This window comes from Asterias amurensis, chromosome 4 (assembly GCF_032118995.1).
Source record: "Asterias amurensis chromosome 4, ASM3211899v1".
Classification (NCBI taxonomy): Eukaryota; Metazoa; Echinodermata; class Asteroidea; order Forcipulatida; family Asteriidae; genus Asterias; species Asterias amurensis.
The window spans coordinates 7,538,056-7,560,181 of record NC_092651.1 but is presented as its reverse complement, the minus strand read 5'-3'; the positions used below and the strand labels follow the sequence as shown (position 1 = coordinate 7,560,181).

At 39.9% G+C, this 22,126-nt stretch overlaps 1 protein-coding gene across 2 annotated transcripts; it reads right to left on the bottom strand.

The window, feature by feature from the left end:
* Positions 1-30: 30 nt before the first annotated feature.
* LOC139936031 (F-box/LRR-repeat protein 21-like) lies at positions 31-18,596 on the bottom strand. 2 transcript variants are annotated; one of them, XM_071930740.1, is made up of 5 exons: positions 18,430-18,596; positions 11,896-12,316; positions 10,961-11,134; positions 9,789-9,951; positions 31-5,794 (listed from the first exon to the last, which is right to left on the bottom strand). In XM_071930740.1, exons 2-5 carry the CDS (start codon positions 12,274-12,276, stop codon positions 5,130-5,132), a joined length of 1,383 nt encoding a protein of 460 aa, XP_071786841.1. In that variant the 5' UTR covers positions 12,277-12,316; positions 18,430-18,596; the 3' UTR covers positions 31-5,129. The 2 variants fall into 2 exon arrangements, with proteins under 2 accessions (XP_071786841.1, XP_071786840.1); XM_071930739.1 differs by having other exon boundaries at positions 18,445-18,594.
* Between the last annotated feature and the right edge of the window lie 3,530 nt (positions 18,597-22,126).

Genomic DNA, 22,126 nt, shown 5'->3' with positions numbered 1-22,126 from the left:
CAACATTGCAGAGAATTGGCATAAGTGGTCGTAACATGCCTTAAGGCCAAGTCACACTGCAGTGTTCTGGCTTCATTTATGTGCACTCTGCCAATCCTATAGTACATGCTACGCACAGCTTAATATCCCATCTGACGGTCAAAGCAATTACGGTAAAGTATCTCCAGTTCACAAGTGGCCCGACCGGGACTCCAACCAACACTCTGCTCCAAAAGCTTGATCCGGTGCTCATAACTGCTTTGCCACAATTCGCCAACAAACAAAATACAGTACTTTTAATAAGGGAACAAAAGGGTAGCAACGAGTTCTTAAATAAGGGAATAAAGTGGTAGGGTCGGCGGCCTTCATCGCACGGCAACGACCCTGCAAGGTTTGAAACGGACGTTTAAGAATGAGTCACTATTTTATTCCCATTCATAAATGCCCTTTTGTTAAAAAATGTAAAAAAGTACAGTTATAGATAATTTAACAATCGAAAATTCGAGGTTTGCAATATTTTTTTCCAAAACTTTGTGAATAATCTGTTTGATGCGCGTGGGTTGTGTGTACGCGCGCTTAGATTACGCGCTGTTACTATACACATAGCTATGAATTGCATTCCAGGTGATAATCTTGCGCGCCCGACACTCGGAAGCCAGCTTGTTATAAACAGCTCCAGCTGGTCATTATCAAAGGTTTAAACACCCCCCACTTGACGCGCTCTCCACCAATAGTAGAGAAACTGTCTGGGGTATTTATGAATGGCCTTTTAAAACGAGGGCCTCTATCCCAAGGCACAACCGGGCAAGGTTTTAAACGGCTGTTTAAGAAAAAGTCACTACTCTTTTATTCCTATTCATAGTTAAATGCCTCTTTGTTAAAAAATGTAAACAATTAAAATTATAGACACTGTGACAATCTGCTTCGGAAATTTTTTATCAAAAACTTTGTAAAAAATCTGTTTGGTGCGAGTTGGGTTGTGCGTAGGCACATTTAGAAATAGATTACGTGCTGCTACTAATAGCTATGAATTGCATTCCGCGAAGTGAATTGGCGTAGATGAGGTTGCGCGCTCAACATGCAAAGCAGCCGGTCTTCACTACAGCTATGTCTTTATCAGCCATTTAAACGGTCCCACATGACGCACTCTCCACCAATTGGAATAGCGAAACTGTCTGGGTTATTTATGAACGGTAATTTTCTGCTTTAAGTGGAAAGGGATGATGATGAAGATAGTGTAGATAGTTTTTGCAACCACTCGAATGAGCATTGTGGTTGTACGAGGAATGAAGACGATGATTGTCTTCATCACAGTGCTGTGTTTACCAAGGCCACAGCCATCAGTGGCTAAGATGAAATTCCTGAAGTAAATGATAATGTTGTGCCATACATCCAAACAACGGATAACAGCAAGCAATATTGATAATGGTAATGGTGCATGTGATGATTCCTCTACCAGAAGCTTTCTTGACTCTTTCATTAATCTTGTATAATATGGGAACTTGGTTCTTTGTTCAATGAAATTATTATTTGGCTGTTCAAAAAATTAACAATATTATATATATACTAATAAAAAGTGAAGTACATGTGTAACCTTATTTAACTTTATAACACACCTCTTGCTTGCTTGTTATGTATTCTGGTTGACTGAAACACGGTCACGTGGGGTCGCGCGCCTGCCTGTGTTTTGCAGAAATTACCTCCCGAGAGGGCACTATTCTTTTAATTTTTGACTGTCAGTCTCTTTTGACGAGAACCGTGACCAGGAACTAAAAAACTTCCTTTCTTTTCCAAGTTTCTTATGTCACATTTGAGACCGAGGTGTCTGGCATAATTTGGTAACTAGTGCTTGTCAATCCCCCTCAGGCCTGTGAGGAGAGGGACCTATTTCCCTCGGCCTTCAGCCTCGGGAAGATTGTCCCTCCTCAGGTCACTCAGAGTCCCATCGGGGGAATAGATGTGTAATAAACTGACGTGCGGGAATCAAGAGTGTGGTTTATTATGACACACAGGTCACAGGTCAACTGAAACTATGGTGCTCCATATGTGACAGATGTGCAATATTTACCTCATTGCAAGTCAATATGTGTATAATTGTGTACATTGTACGTAGGCTCACTGAAAACTCCTCCATAGAATAAACAAATAGGTAGGTACTCAACAAGTAGACATGAGAAAATAAGAAACATACCAGTACTTCTTACTTTTTGAAACCCTGTGTTTAAACAATTTATTAAGTCAAGACAACTCAATCAAACTTCAACTGTTACTTTGGAGGATACACGCATAACATCTACTGTATTTTAAGACTATTCGCAACCCTTATGTCAGTGGTTTTAATAAAACCACTTGAATCTTGTTTTTGATAATGCTTTCCAAATTTGGAAAGCATTTGAGGCCCTTATCTCTTTTCAAGTTTGATTAAATATGATGTTGCCAAATGTTGTAGTCATGGACTCTCTAACTGTAACATTGCTAACATATTTGGCAATCCCTGATGTGAATATATAATACAAACAATGAATGTGTATGAGTGCAGTGGTGCGAATATTTTCATGAGTTGAAAGATGGAATGTTCTTTTCAACGAGGCGGAGCAGGTTGAATAGAACATATTCTCACTATTGCATGAATGAAATACAATCATTTGCTTTATATAACATCCAAGTAGATCTTTGTCATTTTGATTGGAGGCCACTTTCAAAATAAACAAAGCATATCATTTAATATGACATTACACCCATTTTTTTGGTTGGGCTTGTTTGGATTTAACATGTTTAACAGTGGCCAAGTGTGTTCGGCAGTCACTGCTGCATATTTTGAGACATATGGGTGCCCTTATGTACATGTAGTATGTGCCTGGCAGTAACTGTACTGCTGCATTATTGCGCAAGAAATGATGTGGTACAAACCATGCAATTGAACAAATCGGATGGAACAAAAAATGCATGGTGAATGACGTAGCATGCAATGGAATATGTTCATCAGCTCCCTGGGGAGTGTACAGCCTGTGCAACAAATAATGTGCTACTCGGCTAAATCAATCAGAAGAGCCGTGACACTTGTGTCCTTAAGCGAGACACTTAAAGGAACACGTTGCCTTGGATCGGTCGAGTTGGTTTTTGAAAAGCGTTTGTAACCGTTTGTTATAAAATGCATATGATTAGAAAGATATTTTAAAAGTATAACATAATGATCCACACAAGTATCACTTGAAATTACGTGGTTTTCCTTTTACCTCGTCGACAAACATGGTCAGCCATTTATGGGGGTCAAATTTTTAACTCCCATAAATGGCCGACCGTGTTAGTTCGCAAAGTAAAAGGAAAACCACGCAATTTCGAGGCAAATGTGTGTGGATCTTTGTATTCTACTTTTAAAACATCTTTCCTTTGTAACGGTTACAAACGCTTTTCAAAGACCAACTCGTCCGATCCAAGGCAAGGTGTTCCTTTAACCATTGCTTCGTCCTTCAGATAGGTTGTAAGGCCATTTGTCCCATGTGTTGTGTAACGCATGTAAAAGAACCCAGTGCACTTATCGGAAAGAGAAGGGGGTTCTCCCCGCTGTTCCTGGCTGGATTGGCAGCATAATGCGCCATAGCACCTTGTAAACCATTACATGGTGCTAAGGATTAGGTCTTATATCTAAAAAATTCGCCCCACTCCTTGCAGTAATAATACCTGGCGCTTTGTATCCTTTGGCAAAAGGCGCAATATAAATGTTGTTATTAGTATTATCTCTGCCCTCACAGGTATACCCATTTACCCCTGGGTAGAGAGAAGCAATTATAGTTAAGTGTCTTGCTCACGGACACAAGTGTCAAGACCGCGGAAGACCGGGATTCAAATCCATGCTCTGCTGAACAGAAACACCAGAGCTTGAGTTCGGTTTTCAACAATATGATATTTGGTATCAATATGATAAAATCAATATAAAATGTCCATGTACATAATTGTATAAAGTATAAAAAGTTAGGCCATGGCGGCTGGGCCAGCTGTTATGCGAGTCCTATACTTCAATAACATGGTGATCAAGCCACAGTTGGTACATTGTAACTCAGAGTAATAAATGACCTTACACTCAGTGTACTTCTTCTTCTTCTTCTTCCTTTCTAGTGCAGCCTTCATAATTGATAGTCGCACTGCCAGACCACCGGGCCGAACCCCTTCTCTTTGCAATAAGTGTGTACTCAAACTGGGGTCGTTTATGTGTGTTGATGATTGTTATAACAATACACGGGAACTACATACAGCTTAACGTTCCATCCCAAAGAACGAAGCAGTGGTTAAGTGTATTGCTTAAGGACACAAGTGTAACAACTCCTGAGCCAACACTCCCTTGAACAGGTCAGAGCTTGAGTTTGGTGGCGGTGCTCTTAACCGCTCAGCCACGACACCTCCACACTTGCATGTACTTTGTTTGGATCCATGCACCATCACCATGCTACTACCAGTGCGGTGGTGAGAGCTTTATGCAAATAATCTGGTCAGTTTGGTCACAAAATGGTACGATAACATGGACATTTATGACCTACAATGTACATTGCAGTCTTACAAATTACCGGTAAGTATGACATCATCAGAGCTACTTCTAGAAGACAGAATATGCTTGCCGCAGTCTACTGGACAAACGACGTACATGTAAATACCAAAGTTAAAGTTTCTTCAGTATCAAGTAACCTACGCTGTTTCATAACTTTAGAGGTTTTTCAACACCATTGCAGTCATCCTCACACGTTACACAAACGAATTGAATCCAAGATTTACCACTTCTAGAACCCTCTCCCCATCTTGTAGTCACCACTTTAGCCACCCTTGAATCACAGTCATTTCACTGTGCTGGGTTAGGAGGGTGTAGCGTGTGTGGTAGCGTAACCAAAATTGCCAGCTAGTTTCAACCATAAAATAAATTTGAGTCGGCCAGAGGTCAGAGCTCCAGTTTCCAATGATGCTTTATTTTATGGTTAACACTAGCTGGCAATTTTGGGTTACGCTACCACACGCTACACCCTCTTAACCCAGTACAATCTTTATAATAACAAAATCTAACAGCTGCAAAATATATTTACTTTTAAAATCACTTTGAATAATCAGCTTTAAAATACCTTATTAGAATTAAGTACATAAGAATATGCCCAGTAACAAGTTATTCACTCAAACCAGATGGGGATATACTCCACATTCCATGTCCTTTGCATGTAAGAGGAGACTTGGGATACCATTGTTTTTATATCACAGTCTTGACTCTCTAATGACGCCTCTTCATGTATGACTAGTTTGGACAAGCGAGGGCCACACAACTTGGCTAACTCAACCACTGCATAGCATTTCATCAAACAATTACCAAGCTCCAATACCTTGAGATGTGGGCATCTTCTAGCAATCTTCAAGATTTCTTCATTGATGGGTTCATTACCGCTATTTGCAATATACAGCTCCGTTAGTCTGGTGCACTGGGTTGCAACACGGCTTAGTATTATTTTTGGTACCAAGCATCCAAAAGAAAGACTAGTTAGGGGCATCATGCTGCAAAAAAAGTGATGATAAAATTCCTCTTTGATGGCATAGAACTGTAAGGAAAACTTGATTTCCGGATAGTGGTGTGCCAATAAGTCCCATGTGTCACTGCCTATAGATTGCCATGGTATAGTCTGCGTGTTCATGTGTTCATCTTGTTCTGTTACATTAACACTGAGATGTTTGACCTTGTGATGTGTAGAGCTGCACAATGCCTGCAGTAATGCCTTACTCATGTGAGTGTAATCAATAATGAGTTCATACAGATGAGAGCAGTTATTGATAGCACTTGCAATTCCTGTAAATGTAAACACAAAACACAACATAAATAATAAAGGCTGACTCACTACTTTTATTCATAATTACCCCGTTTTGTTGAATAGTGAAAATCTGGGCCTTCTCTGTACAGTAGAATCAGAGTGATATATTTTTGAATAATAAAATGAGATCCTGCTTCAAATTTTTAGTTTCTCACACACAAGCTTGGAAATGGACTGATTCTTGAAATTCAACTTCTGCACCAAACTCAGCCAAAACATCATTGTTCAAGTACTTTCTTCTGGTGTTGGTTCAAGTAAGCTGTACAAATATGCCAACATTCAAATCAAAGTTTAGCTATTTTGGAGAAGAGTTGGGGGAAGAAGACAAATTTTTCTCCTTTTTAAAAGGTCAAACACCCAACAAACAAAAATATATTATCCGCTTGCCTGCAAACAACGATTTCTCAATTTTATAACTAGTTCTGTTACTATAAAATTTCAACCCATCGTATATTGATATCACTGATTCGTGTTAATTGAATCAGTGAGATTGGATAAACATTTATTATTTGTGTGAAAGTGGTGTGATAATAATAACCAGATTTGTATAGCGCCATTCCATCTAGATCATGGCGCTCAGCAACGACAGGCAATGAAAAACAAATACAATTTAAATACAATTAAAGAGTAACTGGAAACAGGTGGGATTTAAAGTTGTTTTTAGATGAAGAAACAGTGCCAAGTGATCTAATGCAAGATGGTATACTGTTCCACAGTTTCGGGCCAGCAGTTGTGAAGGCTTTGTCCGTGTCAGTGTTTTTGGACCTTTGTTTTGACAGCCTGGGTGCATCAATTTAAGCTTGGGCGATATCACGATATTATCGAATATCGCGATATTAATTTGGAAACGATTTCGATATCGGATGGATTTGATTTTAATCGAAATATCGATATATTGCGATATATTGCGGTATATCGCGATATATCGCGATAATCGCGATAATCGCGATATCGATTAAATGTTGCGATGTATTTGCTAGCTGAGACATCTTGCACTCCATAGGTTTGGAGTAAAACCAGGATAATAGGTCATTAGAACACCTCTCTTATGCTATGACTGTCTCTTCTACAACTTTCACTTGGAGTTGAAGACTGATGATGTCAAATTTAATTAATCGCGATTATATCGAATATCGCGATATTATGTCGGCGATATATCGTGAATAAAATAAATCGATATCGCCCAAGCTTACATCAATTCACCCTTTGTTTTGGCGCGCTATATAATGTGCATGAAGACTTGTTGTAGTTCACTCAGACACTGTCTTGGTCACCTAGGGCAAAGTGCCAGAATGCTGGCATCAACTACAACAACACGCACTTTCCCAGAATATCCCAGGGTTTTACCGCTTACCCCTACTCCAGAGCATGGATGCTATTCCCTGAGGTATGCCCATTTGCTGGGGCAGACTTCAGGCTGGCCGGGGGCCAAAGCGACCATAGTGTGGAAGGTAAGCTTGGGCGGTTCCAGAAATTTGGGACTCAGTTCCGGTTCTGTAAAAAAACTTGGTTCCGAGTCATACCCGGTTCCACTAAATTCAATAAAAAACAAGACGCCAGTCCCAAGCTCACACACACACACAATTGACGCCAGTCCAAGGCTCACACACACACACAATTGACGCCAGTCCCAAGCTCACACACACACACAATTGACGCCAGTCCCAAGCTCACACACACACACAATTGACGCCAGTCCCACACACACACACAATTGACGCCAGTCCCAAGCTCACACACACACACAATTGATGCCAGTCCCAAGCTCACACACACACACAATTGACGCCAGTCCCAAGCTCACACACACACACAATTGACGCCAGTCCCAAGCTCACACACACACACAATTGACGCCAGTCCCAAGCTCACACACACACACAATTGACGCCAGTCCCAAGCTCACACACACACACAATTGACGCCAGTCCCAAGCTCACACACACACACAATTGACGCCAGTCCCAAGCTCACACCCACACAAAATTGATGCCAGTCCCAAGCTCACACACACACACAATTGACGCCAGTCCCAAGCTCACACATACACACAATTGACGCCAGTCCCAAGCTCACACACACACACAATTGACGCCAGTCCCAAGCTCACACACACACACAATTGACGCCAGTCCCAAGCTCACACACACACACAATTGACGCCAGTCCCAAGCTCACACACACACACACAATTGACGCCAGTCCCAAGCTCACACACACACACAATTGACGCCAGTCCCAAGCTCACACCCACACAAAATTGATGCCAGTCCCAAGCTCACACACACACACAATTGACGCCAGTCCCAAGCTCACACATACACACAATTGACGCCAGTCCCAAGCTCACACACACACACAATTGACGCCAGTCCCAAGCTCACACACACACACAATTGACGCCAGTCCCAAGCTCACACACACACACAATTGACGCCAGTCCCAAGCTCACACACACACACACAATTGACGCCAGTCCCAAGCTCACACACACACACAATTGACGCCAGTCCCAAGCTCACACACACACACAATTGACGCCAGTCCCAAGCTCACACACACACACAATTGTCAATTGCATGTACTGAATGTGGGTGTAGATGCCTATGCATAGGAGGGGAGTGTGGTATAGTACTACAGGTGCATTGTAAATGCAGCAACGTGTGTGATGTCTACTCAATGTGTGTTTTATGGTTGTACATCATGCAGCCACATGTGATATTTGATACTCATGTAGGCTTGAAGCCTTTGCTGTGTATCTGCGGTCAATGCTTTCAACATAAAGCCTCAATTATAATTGGGACTCGGTCTTTTACAATCGGAACCGACAAAAGCGGGTACTCGGTTCCACAGAAGAGTGGACCCGCAGGTAACCGAAGGAACGGCCCAAGCTTAGTGAAAAGGCCTGCTGGGGGCAACCTGTGTAGGGGAATAGAGTCTTACAGTTACTGAGTCTTAGACATCTCAGGGTAGCCTGGCTCTTTGTAGCAAGGACTGCCATAGGCTGGCAGGGGGCAACCTAGGGGATTAGAGTAGTGTTACCAATTCTTACCTGCAGCAGATATCATAGGACAGTTACTGAGTCTAAGCCATCTCAGGGTACCCTGGCTCTTTGTAGCAAGGACTGCCATAGGCTGGCAGGGGGCAACCTAGGGGATTAGAGTAGTGTTACCAATTCTTACCTGCAGCAGATATCATAGGACAGTTACTGAGTCTTAGACATCTCAGGGTACCCTGGCTCTTTGTAGCAAGGACTGCCATAGGCTGGCAGGGGGCAACCTAGGGGATTAGAGTAGTGTTACCAATTCTTACCTGCAGCAGATATCATAGGACAGTTACTGAGTCTTAGACATCTCAGGGTACCCTGGCTCTTTGTAGCAAGGACTGCCATAGGCTGGCAGGGGGCAACCTAGGGGAGTAGAGAGTAGTGTTGCCAATTCTTACCTGCAGCAGATATCATAGGACAGTTACTGAGTCTTAGACATCTCAGGGTACCCTGGCTCTTTGTAGCAAGGACTGCCATAGGCTGGCAGGGGGCAACCTAGGGGAGTAGAGAGTAGTGTTACCAATTCTTACCTGCAGCAGATATCATAGGACAGTTACTGAGTCTTAGACATCTCAGGGTAGCTTGGCTCTTTGTAGCAAGGACTGCCATAGGCTGGCAGGGGGCAACCTAGGGGAGTAGAGAGTAGTGTTACCAATTCTTACCTGCAGCAGATATCACAGGACAGTTACTGAGTCTTAGACATCTCAGGGTAGCTTGGCTCTTTGTAGCAAGGACTGCCATAGGCTGGCAGGGGGCAACCTAGGGGATTAGAGAGTAGTGTTACCAATTCTTACCTGCAGCAGATATCATAGGACAGTTACTGAGTCTTAGACATCTCAGGGTAGCCTGGCTCTTTGTAGCAAGGACTGCCATAGGCTGGCAGGGGGCAACCTAGGGGATTAGAGAGTAGTGTTACCAATTCTTACCTGCAGCAGATATCATAGGACAGTTACTGAGTCTTAGACATCTCAGGGTAGCCTGGCTCTTTGTAGCAAGGACTGCCATCAGCTCATCATCAATGGGCGTCTCTTCAATATTCAGTGATTTCAGATCAGAATTCACAAAGATTCCCTTCAAGGCCTTCACAAACTATTGTTCAGCAGAATAAGGAAGATAAAGAAAACAAATTAAGTGGGGAAAAAATAGACATTGGGGTACACCATTTGATGTTAGTTTTCAGAGCTACCAAGAAGACTTTATAACATGCTGTGCTACTAGCTCCACTAATTTTTTGAGGTCTCTTAATGATGGACGTTGAGAACGAAATTGCTTCGGTGTAATAACATCGCAAATTTGCGGCGTTTGAAATGAATTCGTGTGATGAAATGGTCATGGACCTGGGTTATAAACAACCGGGATCAAGACCTCCTCCAAAAATCGCATCCCTGTTTAGTATTGCCGAGATCAGTCGTGTGAAACGATGCACGGTATGATCACCAAGTAAAGTTCCCAAGTCACCGCACAACGATGACGCATTCAGTACCAGTAGGGCCTACACGTCATCACCCGATGGAGAAAGGTGGTTCGTTTATTCGAGGCATCCAATCAAAATGGACTATTAGCGGGGGGGGGGGGGGGAAATTTTGCTGTTGCACAATAATATTTGAAATTGCTTTCCTCAATGTTTTCATGCTACGACCAAGCAGCGTCCGATCAAGAAAGCCTTGAATTTGCCATTCCTCAAAAAATATTATCAGATTCATTAATCTTTTTTGCAGGCGAGACGCTGACATATATGTCGCATGAAAAACACGAATGGCGCCTAATGCAAATTTGCATTAGGTTACCACTTAACGGGACACTAAACGGGACACTGACATTGACAGAGCACCAGCAAACTAATAAATAAATAACAGTGCGATCTCCCATAAACGAGGGAGGTCGGGAACGCAATATGTGTGATCTTGTGAATGTTTTTCATGAAATCAGAAGAAACATTTGGGACAGACAACGACCGCCAAAAACGAAGGTCGTTAGTGTTCAGTTCTCGTGTAAAAGGGGCTTATTCAACATGGCAAAATAGAAAAGTCGAATGTATGTACCAAATTGAGTGATAAATCAGCATTCAAATTTGCGTTAATGAATTGATTGAACAAACCTTGTGAGATTGGGCTGATCTTAATTCTTGTCCAGTAATTGATGAGAGTTGAAGAGAATGGATTGGACAGTGAACAAGCTGAGTGAGTACACTACATGCTGCGTCTACTGACTGCTGGCAACCATCCACCTTAATGATCACACACTTTATATCTTTAGTATGCTTCTCAAATATCTGCATAAATAATCAATATTATAGCACAACATTAATCGAATAATATCCAAAATGGCTACTACATCTCAAAGTATCATAAAGTTACCCCACTTTATGCATTTTCCGCATCATTTGCATAGCGATTAACAGCGGGAGGTTTACAGGGTGGAGCCCATTGGACTTTTAGCGGCCCTGTTAATTTATTGTGGCCTCTGCGACCTCTTTCGGCCTGTTAATTTTACATCATGGTCGCGGTAAGCTGACAGGGAGGGCAGTTGAATAGAAGGGTTTTAAACCGATAATCAGCACACAATACAGCACATTCTGTCTCGCAAAAGGCTTGACCGAGGAAAATAATGCTAAACTTCCAGTTATGTTTTTACTCAAAATTTTAAAACATTTAAACTTGAATATAACAAAACAAATACCAAATTCTGAGCACTCTTTTTTCAAAACTTGGTGTCTTTATTGTAGGTCTCAAGCAAAAGCAGAAAAATCACTCAGAATTGATGTGTTTGTCACATTAACCAAAATAATTGTATAATTTAACCTTCAACCTTACTTTCTTTCGGTATCTTATCAATAGACTCCTTACATAACATGAAACGCTACACTGACGCTGAGCTCACGCGCAAGTTTTCACGCACAAAGAACAGCTATCGTCCCATCATTTGCCTCCTTTGACCCCATGAGGGCACTTTTTGACCCCAGATACCATTTGTTTTACTGTGTGACATCACATGCGTGGTGTCTATACAAAGACAAATAGTTTGTGTACATACCTGTCTGATCAACATGATAGGTGTAGATTTGGACATTGTTGTGGTCTGATGAAACTCAAAGACAAACTGGTGCCAAAGATCTGGCATATGGTAAACAGTCTTCCAATGCTTGCATACACAAGAACAACGAGCTCGATCATAAACTGAGAGAAGCTTGAAGATTGCTATGAGTAGATTAATTGGTAGGAGCAACCAAACAGACATCCGATCACCAATCAAACATAAGTCTTTAGCTAATTGCTCCAAGCGAAGTTTAACCATCTTTGCACGTTGCGATGATGAAGAAGACAATCTTGAATTGGAGCGTTTTGGTTGAGTTTGTAATGTAATCCTGTCATCAGTATGTGAACAACTAGGCTCCATGATTGAGCCACACTCCATCTGCCTTGTAAGTCATATGAGGTGTAACTATAACAGCAACCTACAACATGAAAAAAATAAGATCAAGTAATCACCAAAATAATAACTAGAAAATATAATGCTAAGACACAAAAGACCCCACGGAACAATGGTTTCAATTTTAAACTAAATAACTGAAGAAACAGGAGTGTGCCTTTTCTGCAATGAACACACCGAAAGAAACTTATAACAATTATGGATTTTCTGCAAGAGTTCATCCGTGAAAATCAGTGCAAAAAACTCTGGTGGAGAATTACAAAACATACAACATCAGCATCTACATGTATGCTTGCTGAAGCGCCCTGAAGGCCAGGATTACCCCCAAAGGGTTCACTAGCTGGACCCAAGTTATTAGCATAAGGCCTGGAACTACTCTCAGAACTATTGTTTGACGTTCACTCCGCTATTGTCTCCATGAGCGTGGAGACGATAGAGGAACGAACCAGCCTCATAGTTCTAGGAGTAGCCTAGAATAACACGCAGGCCATGGACCCTCTTAAAATGGAGGAGTGGGTTCCGCATGGAGCTCCCGGCTGCGGCTTGGGTGACCGTTAGCGGAATCAGAGAGGTCGCACAAACCCCCATGGCCAAGATGGCCTCCTTAATGCCCCTTCAAAAGTTTCCCATTGACTTTTTTTCCAATGGAAGTGCCCTTTGCAAAATGAAAATGGCTTTGCCCTTTGAAAGATAAAATAGGCCTGTAGCATCATCCTCAGCAGGTTGTCTTTGTTTGTCCGGTTATATCCTAGGGCACCCCAAACTCTAACATTACCACGGCCCCTTTGAGCAGGAAGGGTTCAACTACGGTCAATCTCCATGTCAAGACTACTGAACCATCGCTTACAAGATGACAAAATATTATTATGTGGATGTTATTGTGCCCTGCCCCATCCTACCCTCTGATGTACACCCTCAACCTCCTGCCCTTGAGGCATGGGATGTGACATACCTTTCATCACCAGGGCCCAATTTCATGGCTCTGCTTACTGCCAAATTCTGTGCTTACTACAAGTTACAATCACCATTCTCAGCTTATGTGCAAGCGCTGAATTTCTGCGCTAGCTGTGTAAGCACAGAATGCCTACGTGGAGTACGCAAATGCCTAGCCAAAATTCGCAGCTAACCTGTGAAATAAGCTTGACATAAGCTCAGAATGCCCTGCTCTCCTAAGCACCGATTCCTTGATAAGCAGAGCCATGAAATTGGGCTCAGAACTCTCATATCAGATCATACTTCATTATTACAACTTGTACTAAGTAAAACGGTGCACAATATCTAGCATGTCATTATCACTATCCTCATTTTTAGAATGTGAAAATCAGTGTTTTGATGAATATCATGAAAGAAGTTCATCAGGCTGGTAAGGATCAACTTAGCAAATGAATTTTCTATGAAAAACAGCCAATACTTGCGTAAAATTTGTTACCGTTTCAACTAGCAAGGTAGTCATCAACCGACCGGTGGTGCCTCATTCTGAGAAAAAACTATATTACTAGTCGATACGTAAATTTGTTAACGTAAGTATACTGTGTTTCATTGAAAATTCATTTGCTAAGTGTTTTTTTATCTCATCTTCAATCGTCAACCCCCCCCCCCCTTCATCTTCAGACTCATCATCCTGGTCCGGTATAGTTCCACCTCTGCTGAATCGGAAAAATAATCCTTTTAACTGCCTGAATCAGCAAAATAATGACGCACTTTTTCTGAAGTAAAGTGTGCACGTTTCCTGGGGCCGACATTGTATAAACCACCAGTCAACAATACATCAAGCAATAAGGGAGCGATCATCCTAAAAATAAAATAAATTTAGAAAAGCTCTTTTGGGCAATTCCACGCAAGTGCAACATGAGGGTCAAAATTTCAAAATGCTTTTTTCTCAAACATCTTTTGCAAAATTGATAGAGTATATTTTGAAGTTTCTAGAAATGAAAAAAAAAATGATCCAGACCAAATATTTTGAAAGTTACAGCATTCTGAAGTTGACGCTACGTATGGCACCAATCATAGGTAAGAACATTAATGGCACTCATTTTACTTTGTTTGGTAAAAATAACAACTCTCAGTGTCTATCTTTAGGAAAATAACTTTAATTAATATGAAACTAATGTTAGAACCCTAGTATGTGCCGTCAAATGAACGCCTTTGTTAGGCTTAGTGTAATGTCAGTCACAAAAATGTTATCAAACAGGTAAATAATTGTTGTTAATTTTTTTGTATTAATTAAACAAAAGTGTAATGTCAGTCACGTTTAATGTCAGTCACGACATTGTAATGTCAGTCACGCTGTTACACAAGTCAAATGAAAAGATTTTGAACATTGGATGGACTATTAAGTTGTCTTTTACTCACAATGCAACTAAAATGAAGCTATATAATCCTGAAACAATGCTCTTGGATCTGTTTATTTGTATTTTTAGTCCAATTCATCCATATTTTACAGGTAAGTGAATAACGTATTTGTAAGGTGAACTGTACTCAAATCCATAATTTAAGGCGCATTATTCATTGTGAATATTTGTCATTGATCGAAGTTAAAGTAATACAATTGTTTTCTTTTTATAGGGTCAAAATTATTACAAGAGTCTCATCACTAAACAAGTTTTACAAGAGAGTAAAGAGGACACAAGATAGCAGCAGAGATGGGCTGCCGAGAGCAGGAAAACAAAGGAAGCGTAGGTAAACAAAAAGACAAAAAGAGGAGTTCAAGCTACATGAGACTGATTAGAAGAAACTCTGAACAGAGAGATGTAATCGAAATAGAGAGGGGGTATCCAGATGTCATAATCTTAATAAGCCGAGAGCAGCTCAATCAGCTGATCTATCTCCTTCAAAGTTGAGGATACTTTAACAGCTCCTACATACACTAGATCGACTTGATGGATACAGAGTGCTGTTTTGATGGGAAGGACCAGACTGTTTTGTGGAATACTGTACTTGAATGTGTGCAAAGTAAATGGGAACTGATCTGCTATTCCACCAGGGTGGAGACTACACAGTGGTGTTGGTTGGTTCAACCTTAAATGATGTTAAGATTTAACAACATGGGTCTCAAAATACCCACTCCACCCACAGCAATTGCCGAGGTGCGCTGTGCTTTTGCATTGGTGCCCTTATGCAAAGTTTCAGTACAAATTTACTTTTCGGGAAATTGCACAAGAGCAATGTTCAAGGCCTGGTCTCAATGTAGCCAATACCTTGGAACCTGACCACCAACTGACCAAGTTAGTGTTAAATTTGTTTGTACTTTCATATGGTATTTATTTTGATCCAAGTACATTTTATAGGATCGGCTTGTTAACAACACAATTTTCTTAGCAATAGTTAAGTACTGTAGATACCAATATGGTGTATTGCAAATTGAAAAAATAAAATAAATGGAATCTTACAGAATATTGCTTACTGGCTAGGATGGAAGAGTCCATGTTAATGTTTTGATTACAATCTAGTAGGCATGTGTTCTTAGCAGTCATGTTGAATAATCCCAATGCTTGAAAATTTTGAAATAGTAGTTTAACTTTCCAGTCTTTTCTTCTCTCAATTTGTGCATGCATGTGAAAAGCTACATGTACATCAAACACAACTGTTATTATACCAACAGAGTTTATTTTACTTTAAAAGGGAGCACCCATCTCCTACATGTATCCATTTTTTCAAAAAAAGCTTCATCCCAATTCCCAAATGACAGCTTAATTTTTAGCTTTTAAATAATATTGTGTTTGTATTTTTTGATTTTATGCTATCAAATGTGGGCCATGTCAAGAGCTTCAAAATGATGTAAATATTATCTCTGTAGGTATTTTACTTTTGGAGATATGATTGTCCAAACATAGCAGGTCATGCTAATTAGTCAAAAGTTCGTTAAGCCGTATCTCCCAAAATAATGATCCAAATTACATAAAATTTGGGATTTGGGCATTTCTCAGGGAGTCCAATCAGCACACCGAATTTCATTTAAATCCGTGAGGGTCAGGTCCAAAAGCGTGTTGAATTGACACGGAATAACCCCCATCTGGAAAAACTCCAGCTGCTATAGATTTATTAAAGATGTCAGTTAGCAGCTTAGCCAGGGAGTACTTAGCCTGTTTAATAACACAGGAGTTCAATTCATCAAATCCAGATGCCTTTCCAGACGGAAACTTGTTTAGAGTGTCTACAATTTCTCCTTGCGTAATGGGTGTCAAGAAGAGTGAATTCGAACATCTTGCACCAAGGAATGTTTCAACAGGAGTGTTACATAATGGTAGCTTGCTGGCAAGGTTACTCCCTATGTCAACAAAGTACAGTCGTTTGACCAGTTCTGGATCACTTTTTGAATTCACATTGTTTTTTGTTGCAATCTCTTTGATATCTTAAACGAAAAAGTTTATCAGTTTACCTAAACATGACATAAAACTTACCAAGTATTCACTGACAAAAAAAGGTTAGTTCTTTTGAAGAGGCTTTAAGAAAAGTATTGTCACCTGTTTGACCAGTTCAGGATCAGTTGAATCTATTCTGAATCAGTAGAGTGCCCTTTATTGCAAACCCATACTCCCATTCATAAAACTGTCTCTCAAGGACACAAAACTTCAGAGGTGTGTTGGCATGGACTTGGACTTCATTTGTTTAGTGAATGTCATGCAAGTGTCTTCAATAGCAGCGCACAAACCCAGTGACAAAACCACAAAACAACAGCAAAGGCAAATGAAAAAGTGAAGCGAACCTAAAAAGCATTATCGACCCCTCCAAGTTTAAGTTTCTCAAAAAAAAAAAAATCTAAAAGAATTTGTTGAAGTAATGTTTCTCAAAATCATCTGAATAAACTTTCTACTGCAGTAGTATGATTTTACCATACTTAGTAAGTTAGTGCGGCACCATTTGACGCAATGAGATGTTGAGTGATCCCGAACTGGTCAAGGGTAAGTTGCCCCCCTAAAGAAGATTTTGGTAACTTCGTCTCCTCAAAAAAACAAGGTGTCTGCACAGTATTTACAGGAATGTTTTTTTACACATTTTTATCATTTTACATAAATATTTTTTGCCCCGGCACTCCAATTCTAAAGGTAAGAAGTTTTAACAGTGTTTTTCAACCAACATTTTTACACAAAAAAATGATAAATTTCGCAGACAACCTTCAGGAAAACAGCCATAATTTATTTGCTGATGATATTTGGCACCTTATTTTGGGTTTGTTGGTTTAATGGGTGTTAATCTTCACATTTATCAACAGAAATTGGTAATAATGAGAAGTGATATAACTATTTGGTTATTGCAAAGTTGAAGTGATCCCGAACTGGTCAATGATCCCGAACTGGTCAAATGACTGTACTTGTTAACTAGCAGTAATTTTGTTATTGTCATCAGTACAAAAATAAGTGGGGTTCAAACTTTGTTTATGCTTATTGAGTAATATTCCATGTACCTTTGATGTTATTTTTTTCCTGATTAAATTTTGCGCACAAGTAGTTCTTAGCTAATTTTACAACAGTGTTCAATCTATTTTTATACAAAGTATAAATGGATTTATTGTGTAAAGTACGGGTTTTAAGAAACTTCTTATGAAAGTGATTTTTCCTCCTATTGTAGATACCCTCAGACATCCAAGGAGACTTAGATTTATCATAACGATAATTAACATCAATCACTGGAAAATGCATGTCATAGAGTTGTTTAACATAAGTTAAAAAAGTGTTGTACATACAGATGATATCATTCACCGACAGTATTAAATCCAAATCAGTCGCATTCAGATCACAAATAAATTTTTCAATATTATCGTTACATAAACCCGTCTTTTACATTTCACATTAGTCTGTGAACTCTCTCTAAGATTATCAATAATTAAAAATCATCAGGTAGGCGGTCACTGATGTCAGGTATCAGAACCCCTCCAGTGTGGTTTAAATAATCATTTGTCAAGATATTATCAATTAAAGTTGCACTAAAAGTAGTAATCCTATTAGGTTTGTTTATGGTGGGTTAAAATGACTGCGAATCAAGAATTGACATCAAGAATGTAGCACAGCATTATGATTATCGGTATCAGATTGCAGCAAAGAAATCGTGTACCCTTATTCTTATTTGGCTATGCTTCTTTGAGTTTGACTTTAGTATTATTGCATTGCATGGTCTTCTATTTATTTCTATACGACGTACATCATCAAAACTTACATCATCAACAACGACAGAACGTCAACATCGGTGTTGAAGTTGGCAAAGGAAATTGGCCAGGAAGAGTCAAATTATGTACTTCAATGCGATTATGCTACCTCCTGATCCTAGAGCCTGCGCTTATGTAGTCTTGGTTCCAAGACCATTGGTGTTGCGCGGTCACACACAACCAACGTTCCGATTATGCACGGCAAAAACTGTACACGCTTGTAATGAACGAACGCTAGCTAGGCGGGGGAAACAGAGCGCCCGCTAGCGTTCGTTCATTACAAGCGTGTACAGTTTTTGCCGTGCATAATCGGGACGTTGGTTGTGTGTGAACACGCAACACCAATGGTCTTGGAACCAAGACTAGCGCTTATGTGACACATGTGCGCTGTTTCGCTCGGCTCGGCCACACACAGCGTAATCCCTTTCGAAACTACGGCTTTCAGCTTTGGATTCGGCTTCAGGCTCCGTCCTCTCGTCTGAAGCCCAGAACGCGTGTTTTCAAAGCACAGGCAATATTGACAAAACAACCGCGGGGCCAAGCTAGCTGAGCCGAATCTGGAGTAGCTAGCTTGCTCAAGGCAGTCGCATTATTCTCTCCGAAAAGACGCAGCTGTAAACCCACCCGCCGTATACCCTGTGCATAGTGTGTGCGATCACACCGAATGACCCACCCGTATACACACTGTCACATCGCACGAATACTGTTCACACAAGTCATCGCACTCGTACACCACTAACCGCATGCGGAGGCCGTAAGGCCGACAGCCTTGTCGGGTCTGTATCTTCCCGTTTTAATGTGTTGTATTGAAAAAATTCCAATAGTGGACGAAATTGGGGGGGCTCTAGGATATGCTAGTATGCAGCTCATGAATATGTATATCGTTCGTCAGACCTATCAGACAACACAGGATGTGAGGCAAATGAATTATTCATTTTGACGTCCAATCACACACGCCTATCATGCTCGCTGAGCGTCCGTGGTGGTGGTGTGTGATGATGTAGACATGTCTCATCTTTCGCGGGCATTATGGTAATGAGCTGACCGTGGGAACTCTTCGCTTATTATAGTAATGAGGTCAGTGGCTTCAACACAGACCCTACAAGGCTGTCGGCCTGACGGCCTCCACATGCGGATAGTGTACGGGGGCATCGTGTCGTGCGATGTTATGCACAGTGAATACGGGTGGGTTTTACGCACAGTGAATACGGGTGGGTTTTTATACAGCGGCGGTCTTTTTTCGGAGTGAATAATTCGACTGCCTTGAGCAAGGCTAAATCTGGAGCCGAAGTCGTAATGTCGAAAAGAGCCATAGTCAACCTCGTTCCCAGGGGTGATCGATCTCAGCATGCTTTGCTCGCATGCCTTGCTCGATCATAATGATGAGAGGTATCGATACGTTTTTATGGTTTATAAACCATGATTTCTGACTGCACATTTTTTATGGTTTGTAAACCATGATTTCTGAGTGCACATTTTTATGGTTTGTAAACCATGATTTGTAAGTGCACTTTTTTTTTATGGTTTACAAACAACGTTTTTGAGATGTGTAAATTTTCATGGTTTATAAACCATGTTTATTAAGAAGTCTCGATTTTCATGGTTTATAAACCATGTTTATTAAGAAGCCTTGATTTTCATGGTTTATAAACCATGTTTTTTAAGAAGTCTCGATTTTCATGGTTTATAAACCATTGTCACAAACCATGATTTTATGGTTCATTTGTTATGGTTTATAAACCATGATTTGTAAACCACGATTTTTATTCTTCAATTTTCATGGTTTATAAACCATGTTTTTTAGATGTCTCAATTTTCATGGTTTGTAAACCATGATTTGTAAACCATGAATTTGATGCTTCATTTTTTATGGTTTATAAACCATGTTTTTAAGATGCGTAAATTTTCTTGGTTTATGAACCATGATTTGTAAATGTTTTTTGTATGTTCATGGTTTGTAAACCATAAACTTATACACAACAAATACTTTACTGGTATGAAAACCATAACAGGATTTGGCAACAGTTTCTATGGTTTACATCTAATTGCTGTAAACCATGGTAAAAACATGCCTTAAAAGTGTCAAACAATTAATGGACAAACGGCGCCCCATATGATTGTATGGTTCATTTGTTATGGTTTATAAACCATGATTTGTAAACCACAATTTTTTTTCTTCAATTTTCATGGTTTATAAACCATGTTTTTTAGATGTCTCAATTTTTATGGTTTGTAAACCATGATTTGTAAACCATGAATTTGATGCTTCATTTTTTATGGTTTATAAACCATGTTTTTAAGATGCGTAAATTTTCTTGGTTTATGAACCATGATTTGTAAATGTTTTTTGTATGTTCATGGTTTGTAAACCATAAACTTATACACAACAAATACTTTACTGGTATGTAAACCATAACAGGATTTGGCAACAGTTTCTATGGTTTACATCTAATTGCTGTAAACCATGGTAAAAACATGCCTTAAAAGTGTCAAACAATTAATGGACAAACGGCGCCCCATAGTTCTGAAGCTACTGGTTCAATCTAAAAGAGATCTGAGGTGATAAATTTTTTCAAACTGCTCAGATTTATCTGAGATTAATTCTGTATAAAGAAACTCGGGTGTTCTGAAGCTACTCCTTGATTCTAGGTGAGATCTGAAATGACCATTTTTTAAATCTGCTCAGATTGAGCTGAGATTAATTCTGTACTAAGAAACATGGGTGTTCTGAAGCTACTGGTTGAATATAAGTGAGATCTGAGGTGATCAATTTTTTTAAACTGCTCAGATTTATCTGAGATTAATTCTGTACTAAGAAACATGGGTGTTCTGAAGCTACTGGTTCAATCTAAGTGAGATCTGAGGTGATCATTTTTTTCAAACTGCTCAGATTTATCTGAGATTAATTCTGTACTAAGAAACATGGGTGTTCTGAAGCTACTGGTTCAATCTAAGTGAGATCTGAGGTGATCAATTTTTTTAAACTGCTCAGATTTATCTGAGATTAATTCTGTACTGAGAAACATGGGTGTTCTGAAGCTACTCGTTGAATCTAAGTGAGATCTGAGATGACCAATTTTGAAATCTGCTCAGATTGATCTGAGATTAATTCTGTACTAAGAAACACGGGTGTTCTGAAGCTACTGGTTGAATCTAAAAGAGATCTGAGGTGATAAATCTTTTTAAACTGCTCAGATTGATCTGAGATTAATTCTGTATAAAGAAACATGGGTGTTCTGAATTTACTGGTTGAATCTAAAAGAGATCTGAGGTGATTATTTTTTTCAAACTACTCAGATTGATCTGAGATTAATTCTGTATAAAGAAACTTGGGTGTTCTGAAGCTACTGGTTGAATCTAAGTGAGATCTGAGATGACTATTTTTGAAATCTGCTCAGATTGAGCTGAGATTAATTCTGTACTAAGAAACATGGGTGTTCTGAAGCTACTGGTTGAATCTAAAAGAGATCTGAGGTGATCAATTTTTTCAAACTGCTCAGATTGGTCTGAGATTAATTCTGTACTAAGAAACATGGGTGTTCTGAAGCTACTGGTTGAATCTAAAAAAGATCTGAGGTGATCAATTTTTTCAAATCGCTCAGATTGATCTGAGATTAATTCTGTATAAAGAAACATGGGTGTTCTGAAGCTACTCCTTGATTCTAAGTGAGTTTTGAGATGACCATTTTTGAA